Here is a 12218-nt window from a genome sequence, read left to right on the forward strand (position 1 = left end):
CCTCGCCTGGAAGCAGACGATCACCTCCCCGCGACTCGGACTCGGACTGACGGACTTTTCAAGGACGCCGGAGAAGAAGCTCCGTCTCAGAGTCTCATGGCGCCTCTGGCTGCGGGTCTCCCCCGCACACTCCCCGCACACTCCCCGCGCACCGCGGGCCTGGAGCGTCCGCGTGCGCGGGGAGGCTGCCGATTGGACCGCGGCAGCTGCCAATCACGGCTCGAGTCCACGCTCCGTGGACCGCGGGGGGGGGGCTCCCACGGGCGCGTACACCGATTAACGGCGCGCGAAAAATATCCCAAATTATTTTGGAAAATAGTGTGTGTGTGTGTGTGTGCGCGGAGCTGCGTGAAGGTCCCGCACGGACGCCGCCCAGCCACGGTCTCGTTTCTCTCCCTGAAACATTTAGACTGTCTGTTGAATAGATTTGAGATTTGATGGTCGTTATTTTTCTTTTACCTCCATTGTTTTTTTTTACTTCTAAGAATTATGGTTACGACCATTTCAAGTCTTGAGTTTACAAGGCTGTCCGAATAATCTTCTAGTTACAATGATTCCCAGGCTAAATAAAGAATAGGAGAAAAACATGACAAGTTAATAGAAAATAAGGCTCAAATTTGTAACTCAGTTCCAAAAATGCATATTTTTGTCCTTCCCTGTGTTTGCTGCAACATGCCGTTTCTTTAGATAGCATTTTGATTTTGATTGGAAAAAATGAAAGAGTTTCAGGCCACAGTTACTCAAGCTGGTAAAAGAGCTGGAACGTGGATTCACAATCAGGATAAAAAAAACTTGATTTGTCCCCGAATGACAATTTGGGGGCACTCGGGGTAGCAGGCAGCATGTATATTGGCTGCTATATATATATATATATATATATATATATATTTCGCTCTTTATATATTTATGTTCTTCTCCTTTTGGCTTTTCCATTTATGAGTCGCCACGGCGAATATGCGTGTGTGTGTGTGTCACTGAAATTCTAATAATATCTTTTGACAAGAGAGCCATAAACAAATGGAAAACAAATATTGTATTTGTATATAAATAATTGTAATTGTATGTGTTTATATTTACTCTAATTTTGCCATTTGGCATCAGACGTGGCATCAAGAGGCGCCTGAAGATGTCCAATGACTAGATTTGGAGTTTTTAATGATCAAGTATGCTTTTGCAGAGATCAATCATTCCGCTGCGGCGGCGGGAAAACGGTTTATATCTGAAGGTTCCGCAAAGGTGCGTGCGCGAGCGCGTGCCTGCGCCCGTCGCCGCACCTCGCAGAGACGGCGTTTCAAGCGCCTCGAAGTAATACGAGTATTTTCTGACCTTTATCACCATTTAACAAGAATCACGGGCGAAGTGAACGAAGAGTCCCGTTCCCAGGATGCATCTGAGGAGCGGAGGAGCCTTTATCTCGAAAAGCCTGATCAACCACTTGTTTTACCACGTCATTTCCATCGCTAATGATTTTCTAATGCAGTCTTTGCGCAAACCGGCGCTGTAAAAGTGAGACAATGATTAACACGGTCATTGAGCCGTGGCGCAGGGCGCGCATGCACGCTCGACCCGCCTGGCAGCTGCTAAACCCTGTGGGATGGAAGGGCGGAAGGATGGAAGAAGGGAAGGGTGGAAAGGTGGACAGGTGGACAGGTGGAAGGATGGAAGGATGGAAGGGTGGAAGCAGGGAAGGATGGAGGGTAAGAGGAAGGGAGGAGGGAAGGACAAACGATAAACTCTTTAGGGGTCAACACATTTTGAGCATGAGTCAAAAATATATTAGTATACACATACATACACACGCACACACACACACACACACACACACACACACACACACACACATTCATATGTGTGGCAGGGTCCACCCTGGACTGGTCTCCAGTTAATGGCAGGGCCACATGTAGAGACATTCACCGTGTACCCGCACATGCATGTATTTTTTGTGTTTACCGCAGGCCTTTGTGCGCCCGACCTGATGTCACCGAGCCCTTTGCCACCAAGACGATGGAGCGCCGACCCAGGACTGTTAAATATTCAAAATCAAGGCCTTCGACATTGTTTGATCCTGGAAACATTTTGACTCATTTGGCATCAGAGAAAAACAGCAGCAAAGCCCAGAATGTGTGACCCCATTGAATGTCTGATGTGGCATTCAGGAATGAAAGCACATCGGCGTGTCCGATGAGGGCGGGAGACCGGGTCGGCCCCTCCGGACCCGTTTTACGCGCTGATCCTGATCTCTGCTGGTTAATCGGTGACCAAATCGCTCCGCGGGAACCAAAACAAAGCAGATCAGTCTACCGTTGTTCCGCCCCCCCTCCCCCCCGCCCCCACAGACTCCGAGCACCGTTCAATGGTAAATCAGTTTTGCCCGATAGATCTATTTTTTGACGATACATTAAATATAATGATAATCGTGGATTATTCTTCAGTAGAGAGTGTAAAAGTGCAAATTAGAAAAAAAATGAAGTGACTTTGGTAAGCCACCCCACTACGATGTGAAATGGAAATCGAGTTTAAGAAAACGTCAAACATATCATTCATGCCATTTGTGGCCATGATATCATTTTTTATTCAACAAATAACTTAATAAATGGATAAATGGCTGGATAAATGGAAACAATTGTTGGCCAGTGTGGATATTGGCCAGTTGAAAAGAACAATTCACAATTGCCATCGAAACAATTCAAAGCGGCATTAAACGTGAATCACCGCAAGTGAATTTTGTTATGTTCAGAAACATTACCAAAATACAATTGTTGTTTTTTTTTACTCATAAAATATGTATCATTCACCGCAGCTCAACTCAAAATAATCAGAACATTTTCAGGATGATTTTGAAATATTGCAAAATGCTATTTTTAACTAAAAAAATGTACCATAGGCCTTGAGCAGCTGAGGCTCTGTAGATTTGAGTATTTTACTAATTTCTTAAAAAAAAGAAACACAATTTCAAATTTGATGAAAAAGTGCAGCTTCGAACTTTATTGCCCTGCGTAGAAGAAAAGTAAATATCAATGTCGTGATAAAATTAATCCCATGTTCAAATTCTGATGGTTTTATTTTATTCTGTGTTGGGGCAACCAAGAGGAAGGACGTGAAAAAAAAACTCCTAAATGCAAAATACTGCCGTCTTAAACGCAAAGGCTGCCCTCTAGTGGCGTCAGCAATACAAACAGAACAGAATGAGACGAGACACACCTTTTTATTCCTCATAAACTGTCTTTAGGATTTTAAAGTTATTGATACTACAATCGTGTCAATAGCAATCCAAAAGCTCAGAATTAATGTATGGTTAAGTACCGTAAAACAACCCAACCACTTGTACAAATAATGATAATAATAAAGATAGGACTACCAAAACCAATTTTAACAAGTGATTTAAAATGACATGAAAAAGTGTAAATCAGATCAAAGAAAATGTTAGCAATTGCAACAATGAAACTGTATTGACAAAATATGAAAACGTCAAAGTCATACACTTGTCAGTGCGCTAGGAGGAAAAACACAGACGTATCGGCTTCAAAATATGCTTAAATGAGTAGGGTGTTTCAGAATTATTGGATTATAATTACTGCTGTGTTAATATGTACTTCAGTTTAACATTGGGGCTGATAAAAGGCTGACTAATTCTAATTAATTTCTATAGAGGTGGTTGCTTGTGGATTTCCTCCTGGCATCAGTACAACATTATATTAATCATTCATTAAAACAGTATCACTTATTGCTGACTGTATTTTGTGTTAATGATCTTCATCTGCCAAGAAATCCAGGTCTTATAGTCATTGAATAAACAAGCAAGGAAATAAAAAGCATAATTATTTTCTCTCTGATGTTTAATTGACTCAAAATACATTTTTCAAAAAACTAAAAAAAGGTAACAGGAAAATTGAGAAGAGGAAAATACTCACTTTAACATTAATTAATTTATTGCGTAACTAAAACAATAAACCAAAAAAAAACAAAACAAAACAAAAAGCAAGGAAGCCAAGTTCTACCTCAATCTTTAATTTTCAGGACTTTTACAAATTTACAAGCACATATTGGATACAAAATAATAACCTCTGGTTTATAATCACAAAACATGTCCTGTTCCACCAAAAACTGAGAATGGGCAAAAACATTTTTTACAGCTGCCTCTAAAAGTTTTCCAGATGTCCTGGGTTCTGTCTTGACTTGGATCCATTGTTGTCTGAGCAGGTTGTTAGTGCAATGCTCTCATCCAGTGGCCAAATTGAAGTAGTGCATGTTTACGAGCCCCGGGGATGTTGGAGTGTTGAATATAGAGCGATAGATAGATAGAATTTATCAATACCAGAGGGATTAATAAATGTAGTTTCTCATGACCTCGAGGACCCACGTTTGATACCTACAGGACGTTTGCATGTTCTCCCTGTGTCTGTGTGGGTTTCCTTCAGGTTCTCTGGTTTCCTCCCACAGTCCAAAAACATGCAGAAGGTTAATTTGAAAAATCGGGAAAGTTGCTCTAATGCATTGCTTCTCTAACAGTGAGGTGATGCCAGGGGGTGCACGTGTGACCCCGGGGCACATGCTTATGGTGTTGCATTAGATCTACGGTCTAGCATTAGCTCTATGGGGTAGCATTAGGTCCAAGTTGTAGGTTCTTATTGGCCTGAGCATACACACACACATGCACACAGAGCAGGAAATATGAACTGCAGTGAACAAACCCTTTAGTGAACAAGAGACACCACGGAAGAATATTACACAGGAATGGTAAGGAAGGTGGTCAGAGATGGAGATACTGAGACAAACGAAAGTCACCCGAGAGCAAAGACGAGGAAATATGACGAAGCGTATGCAGGGCTTGGCTTCACTGTGACTACAGCAGGAGACGAGGAAAGACCAGTGTGTTTGCTATGTCTAAATATGTTGGTGGCGGACAACATAATAAGTCCCTCGAGTTTTTTCAGCAAAAACGCGCCAAATAATGCCAACAATCATCCCGCTTTGTGAAAGCTACTTCAGTAAAGCAGTGACTGCTGTTGAGTATTATGTGCAGTTCTATGCTGGCAGATGAGTTGTACAGTCTGATGGCACCGGCCAGGAATTATTTCCTGTATTGTTCCCTCAGACATTGGAGTTGGATGAGTCTGTTGCTGAAGCTGCTCTTGAGGTTGCCAAGTGTTTTGTAGAGGGCGTGGGAGAAATTTGATGGAACTTTGAGCAGATTTGCCAGCATTTGGTCCTTAACCACATGCTCCAGGGTGGCAAAGCTTAGAGCGAACAACAGCCTTACCCTTTATTTTTAACTTATTTTTTAAAATCATTTTTACAAAGCCATCCCTCCATAGCAATTTTTAATTAAATGAATTTTCAAGGACCATTTATCTCATTAACCTCACACTTTTAAGTTAGCTTTCAAATTAATTTTGTGGGGATTCTTTTCAAGAAATACTTTTACTATTCATTCTCAAATAATTTTTACTTGGTGATTAATTAGGGACTAGTCCAGCTCTCTGTGATAATGAATGCATCGATGAATTATAAAATGATAAAAGATAAGATAAGATAAGATAAGATAAGATAAGATAAGATAAGATAAGATAAGATAAGATAAGATAAGATAAGATAAGATAAGATAAGATAAGATAAGATAAGAGTTTTTAATGATTTCCTTGATGTTCATGGGTTTTATTATCAGCTCCTTCTCTGTGTGTACATCTTGCTTTGGCCATTAGATGGCTCAGCTCGCTCAGTGAATTCAATTCTCAATGTGTGTGAAAATTCAGGCCAATCAAACAATGAATTTAAATCTGTGGACTAATGAATCATACTAAATAACATAATGTGAGCTAAATAAATGGATCAGAAACTGCTCGTTTTGTTGGGGAAATCCCACAGTGACATCAATTACTTTTTTAAGATCTTTTTCTGTCTTGAGACATGAATAAAAAAACACATCAAATCCATTATAACAACAATCTTTTTTTGCTGCCACGGTGAATAATATTATGTTTCCTCAAAAGCTGAAAGACTCACATTCCGAATTGCGCCTAGGATTTGTTTTGTTTTCTGGACATTTCCTCATGGAGGATATTCATCCATGGTTTGGATGATGCAGTGGTAACGGGTATCAGCTCTGATCCAGCGGGTTAGTTATGTCCTCCTGATGTTGATTAAAGATCAAATTAATCAGTCTCTTCATGATTAAACTAATTGCTCTCTTTGTTTGTTGCTTGCGCTGTGTGTTCAGGGGTAAACTGTTCCAATTAAAGACCCGCAAGATTTCACCCCATTATAACGACTTTGTAACTACATGGGAAAAGTAGCACATTGCTATGTTTCTGCCACCTGTCTTAGAAGCGTAACGTTGAGACACCTGACCAGGCCTGCAATCGAACGCAGATCTACTCCACCCGGCCTGATGCAGCCCCAGCTCAGTTCAGACCCCCCCCAACACACACACACACACACACACACACACACACACACACACACACACACACCAAGCTAAAATCAAATCAATCTGAACAAAAGCACAAAAAGAGCCCCCTCAGACCTAAATCAGTATTTCTGTCGCAGACTGTTTTAATGTTTTTCTTTGAAAAATTTAAAAATGTGAGAGTTTTTATTGCAGACAGACGCCACAGATTTGTGATTTAATGCAAAATCAACAAAATTTTACTCGACTTACTTGACTTTGTATTAATCAACTTGTGTATCAAGTCACCACATCGACTGACTTACGCGAAAGAAAATTCAATAATCTCTATGAATAATTGATATCACTGTCCTTCACGTTTGTTTTTTCATTTTATCACTCTGGGCAACATGACGTTGATAAATGACGTCATAACAACGGAAAAAAGGATTTGCCTCACTTTTTCAGATGTAAAGTTCAAGTATGTGATTCATAACCTCAATGCAACCTTGTACTTTTACTGATGGATGTTATTTTATTTATGATGCTCTGATTGTTCATGGGAGACTGAAGGAGACAGAAAGAAACGAAAGCGAGATACAAATCAGTTGAAGAACATTGAAGTTGTCACACCAGCATCCAATGGGGTTTGATTGAAGAAATACTGTGGTTTGTGCCTGAGACGCGTTCTTCTACACCTGCGTGTCGTGTGCGCGTTCACGTCTCTCTGGACCGCTTCATCCCCGTCCTGCGTGGGTCTCCGACAGGAAACTGCTGCTTCCCCGCTAGAAGGAGAACAACTGAAGAGAATCAGAAAGCCGTCGCCCCTCGTGTCGGGGGCGCGCCTGTCGTACGCGTTCCCGCGCCAGCCTTTATTGCGCGGCCCTTTGAGCGCCGGACAAAGAGCGACGCGCACTTCAAACGACAGTAATGAAAGCTAATGGCCGCTGGATGGACTGGCGGGAGCCGCGTCTCTGCAAATAAAATGCAAAGCGGGGATTTTCTCCATCTCTTCTCCCTTTTCTGGCTTTTTCCTCCCTTCTGTCTTATTTTACAATCGCCTGCCCTAAAACACGCCGCGGTCACATGAAGTGCGCTGGAGGTTATTTGCTCTCCATGAGAACTTTCACACCTTGGCTTGGGCACCGTGTGTGTGTGTGTGTGTGTGTGTGTTTGTGCGTGTGTGTGTGTGTGTGTGTGTGTGTGTGTGTGTGTGTGTGTGTGTGTGTGTGTGTGTGTGTGTTTGTGTGTGTCTGTGTGTGTCTGTGTGTGTCTGTGTGTGTCTGTGTGTGTCTGTGTGTGTGTGTAAGAGAGGACCACATTAACAGCTGTACTTCCTTTTTATTTTTTTAAATTATATGCTGGAAAAATGGACAAAGCTGGATGGGAAAACTCAGTGAGCAATGTTTTTTTTTAGTTTGCTAGAGGTGAAAACTTTCCATTCATATAAATATCTAACGCTAAGCAGGTAATATAATATTTAGTGTCAAAGGTCCTGTTCTCTCATTAACAGAATAATAACATTTATAAATAAGTCAATGTTGTCATAACTGTGTTGTAAAGTCCAGTGAATAATAGCAACGAGTCAAGCAGCTGTTAAAGACGCAACACTTTCCTTTCATCAGGAGGTTCTCAGCAGCATCTTAATACACCCAATTCATCCTTGTTTCCTTGTTTCATGTTTCCAGCCATTGAGGCGCGTGATGCTAATTAAGGCCGGTGTCCCCCCCCCCAGCCCATAGCTCTGGTTTTCTCAGGCCTCTGACTGCTTTCTCTCTCTCCCACAATTGGATTACACCGGGATGTGGAGAGCGAATGGCTGATCACATCAGAAACGCTTCTCTGGGGGGGGGTTCTGCACAGATTCCCTCGGTGGAGCTTCAGCCCCTAATCAGAGAGTGTGTGTGTGTGTGTGTGTGTGTATGTGTGTGTGTGTGTGTGTGGGGGGGGGGGGGGGGGGCACCTGGCCTGAGAAAGAGATCAAGTCAGTTAAAGTTTAGTGGAGCCTTTGGCAGAGCCGAGCAGAATCCTGTATGGGTTCCACTGCGGGTCCTTTCTTGTTTGTCTGCATTGAGAGCTGAACACTAATAAGATAAGATAAACTTTATTGATCCCCATAGGAGAGATTCCTTTTGTCCCGGCAGCATAACAGTTGCAACGCCAAAAATAAATATAAATATAAATATAAATATAAATATAAATATAAATATAAATATAAATAGAGAGAAAGTTAGAAGACAGAACATCGCAAGACATTCACAAATTAATAGACAGCAGGGAGAACAACAACAACAGCAACATCTGGGATAAGAATGGACAACAGACTGGAACAGTAAGGGTGAAAACCAGAACTAAACGAGTGAGAGCATGACATGTGCACATGATGTGGTCATGTCAGCTTCATTGGATCGTGATCTCCTGCTCTCACTGGAGCGGTTCGCTACCAGATGTGGAGCGGCCTCCATCTGTCCAACATGGTAAAGAAGGAGCTGAGCCAGGAGGCAAAGCTCTCGATTTAGCTATTGATCTATTTTAACACCCTCACCTATGGTCACGAGCTGTTGGTCATAAATAAAAGCAGCAAAAATAAGAGTCCTCCGCGGGGTGTCCAAGATCTCCCTTAGATAAGGATGCAGAGATGGAGCAGGACACCTGCCCAGGAACAGGATCATTGACTGTTTAACCAGATTAAAAGTGAGACAGACTGATCCCCACACCCCTGATAACAGGGACGCCAGATCACCCCACAGCCCGACATCCCGGTAACAGGGACCCCAGATCACCCCCACAGCCCAGATTACAGGGATCCCAGATCCACCCCCACACCCCACTTACCCTAATAACAGTGACCCCAGATCACCCCCGACCCCCATGACAGGGACCCCAGATCCCCCCCCCCCCCCCCCACACACACACACACCCCTCGCCACCACCAACCCCACCTTATTTATTTGCTTATCTCAATACCTGGCTCAAATAAGACCAAGGAGGACACTTCCTGCAGCTGATGATCAGGGGTCAAAAGTCAGGTGTCGGGCTCCGTCCAATGAGCTAATAGGCTCAGCAAAGATACACAAGTGCACATGGACTCGAGTACTCAGTTACTATGCATGAGTACAACTTTGAAGTTACTACACATCAGATCTTCAGTTTAAAGGTTAATACTTCCTCCCCAATGAATCTCAGTATATATATATATATATATATATATATATATATATATATATATATATACACAGCTCATATGTTTCTATATTGTTCTTAACACTTGATAAGCAGAGATAAAATACATCTTGACATATTATGATAATGTATCATGTGTTTTTTATTATTAATTGTCTAGTCATTTGCTGCAGATGGATGAATTATGACATTAAACTACTATTACTACACAGCATGATCAGTACTCTTGCTGAGAGAAGTACTGTGATTGAAGATAAATGGCATTTTTTCACTCCAACACTTTCATGATTGACTTGTATTCTAGCATTTTCACATGTACCTGGACGGATTATCTGAGTACTTTAACCTCCTGTAAATACATATTCAGTATAACAATCTGGTCGTTTCTAATACACTGCTAATAATACTTCTAGCACTAATGATGTCAGTTACAATGAGATATATGTCATTGTTCTGTTAATTTCTCCCTTGATGTCTGTATCCAAATGTAGATATTTGTTTCAGCATTGATGAGTTATTTTGCCAAACATTCTTTAAAAAATGCAATGGAACGCAGAAGATCGTTACCAATTTGTAAACTAGTGACTACATTTATTTTAACATCTTACTATTTTATTCATTGATATTTAACTTTCAGTACTCTCTCAATTTTGCCTGTTTTAGTACTCTAGTACACCTTAACCTGTGGATACACAGGCAGTCATTGCTTTTCTGTGACAGTTGACTGTATTTTTTTTTACATTTTGTGATTATTTAATCACCATTCAATTGAGCCAACCAATTAAAAGTACTGCATTAGACAACACTGTCTACTATTAAATGTTGACCTGTGAGTCTCAGCTGTCTGCTCTCTATTCAATGGCTGATGAACGCCAGGCAACACACACACACACACACACACACACACACACACACACACACACAAAATTCATAGACTATATTTCTGTATATTTCATTCCAAAATCAAAACAATGTTTGAAAAAATCCTCAGGCCAAAGAGCGACGCTTGTAGTAATATTAAATATATAACTATACATCTATTAAATATTCGAAGTTGACCTTCTCTGCAGGTTCTATTTACAAAAGTCCAGCCATGCGTGTGATCAGCAGCGGTCGTCCAAGTCGTCTGACGTGTTCATGTCCACGTCCACGTCCCAGTTGGAGAATTCCTCTTCAACGTTGTCTTCGTCTCCGGGACCCTGGGACCTGTGGCTCTGAGATCCGGGACTCTGGGACCTGTGGCTCTGGGACCCGGGACTCTGGGACCTGTGGCTCAGGGACCCGGGGCTCCGGGATCCGTGGCTCTGGGACCCGGGGCTCTTGGGCGGAGCGATGAGGCCCAGCTTTGCCAGCTTTGCCTGCTGCTGCTCAAGGCTCTGCTTGCGCCACTTGATCCGGCGGTTCTGAAACCAAACTTTGACCTGTGGACGGGACACAGAACGGCGCTGTGACAAACTGCGTGCTGCGTTCACGGCCCCAAGGTTCTCCTGCTCGCTCACCTGTGCCTCCGTGAGCTGCAGGGCGGAGGCCAGCAGGAACCTCTCCGAGCCCACCATGTACTGCTGCCGGGCGAACTCCTTCTCCAGGCGGGCCAGCTGCTCGCTGGTGAAGCTGGTGCGCATGCGCTTCGACTTGCCGCTTTTGGCTTTCAGCGACTGCAGGGCCGCGTTCACTTTGGACATTGAAGCTACTTTAAAAAAGAAGAGCAAAAGGAAGAGGTGCGTTCAATCAGAATGTCTTATTGAAAGTTTTGTTCCTGGCTTTTTACTCGTTGATTTTTTACGGCGTAAAACTTCGTTTACCTTGTGAGTAATACGCTCCGCGGCACGACTCCGGACAGCTGAAGGCCGGGCAGTGGACGTGCAGCGGCGTCTGCAGGGCCTCCGAAGGGTAGACGCAGGGTGCAGGGACCACGGGCAGGCCGACGTGCCTGACGAACGGCAGGACGTGAGCCACTGCCGGAGGATACTTGACCGAGCACTGGGTGAGCCTGCCCAGGTTCCCGCCCGCCTCCTCCGGCTTAGCGAGCAGCGCGTCGATGGTGAACGACTTCCCGGTGAGAGGCTTCGAGGTGCACCGGCCGCCCCGGTGCGCCGCGTGGAGAGACGCCGGCGCGTAAAGGGGCACCGGGTGCCTGTAGGATATCACGGCTGTGCTCTGCGCCTGCATCTCCGGCGGCTTCGGGAAGAACCACATCAGAAAGCGGACGGAGGGGTGGGGTTGGGGGGCAGAGTGCAGGCCCGGGAGCAGAGCCCCCCTCGGTTTTATACCTGGCCGACACGGAGGTGTAAGCGCCCCCCCCCCATCGACCCATTGTCTTTCCAAGTGAAAGATGAGAGGAGCGCCATTCCGAAACGTATCCAATTAATTGGTGGAGAAAAACGAGCCAGGATTGTCAAACATCCTACCCCCTTTGAATGACAAGGCTTTTGAAGAGCGAGGAGAGGGGAGGGGGATTTAGTGGGGTACAAATTCTTGCATGGATCTTAACTCCAAATGTAATCATTACCACTGGGAAGGCCTTGATGTCACCAAATCATCTTATTTGGGGGCCTTTTAAGTCCTGGCCGTCCAACAGATGCTCTAATCAGCGTGACAAGCAGCTTCACAACTGGAGACAATCTGGCCCGGGCTTTTTCGATTGAGGAGT

At 43.6% G+C, this 12218-nt stretch overlaps 1 protein-coding gene across 1 annotated transcript; it reads right to left on the minus strand.

Annotated features, from left to right (window-relative positions):
- Positions 1 to 10671: 10671 nt before the first annotated feature.
- On the minus strand, positions 10672 to 11764 carry noto (notochord homeobox). Its single transcript, XM_086159348.1, has 4 exons — positions 11371 to 11764; positions 11068 to 11255; positions 10880 to 10989; positions 10672 to 10774 (listed from the first exon to the last, which is right to left on the minus strand). The coding sequence occupies exons 1-4, from the start codon at positions 11762 to 11764 to the stop codon at positions 10672 to 10674; spliced, it is 795 nt and encodes a 264-aa protein (XP_086015474.1).
- Positions 11765 to 12218: the final 454 nt, after the last annotated feature.

The sequence above is a fragment of the Fistularia commersonii genome, chromosome 1 (genome assembly GCF_037954325.1).
Source record: "Fistularia commersonii isolate RoL2024-O1a breed Wild chromosome 1, RoL_Fcom_v1.0, whole genome shotgun sequence".
Classification (NCBI taxonomy): Eukaryota; Metazoa; Chordata; class Actinopteri; order Syngnathiformes; family Fistulariidae; genus Fistularia; species Fistularia commersonii.

Coding starts and splice junctions, on each gene's coding strand:
- noto (XM_086159348.1), bottom strand. CDS start 11,764: ATGTGGTTCTTCCCGAAGCCGCCGGAGATGCAGGCGCAGAGCACAGCC. Junction 11,256..11,370: donor CGGAGCGTATTACTCACAAG/GTAAACGAAGTT, acceptor TTTTTAAAGTAG/CTTCAATGTCCAAAGTGAAC. Junction 10,775..10,879: donor GCTCCGCCCAAGAGCCCCGG/GTCCCAGAGCCA, acceptor TCAGAGCCACAG/GTCCCAGGGTCCCGGAGACG.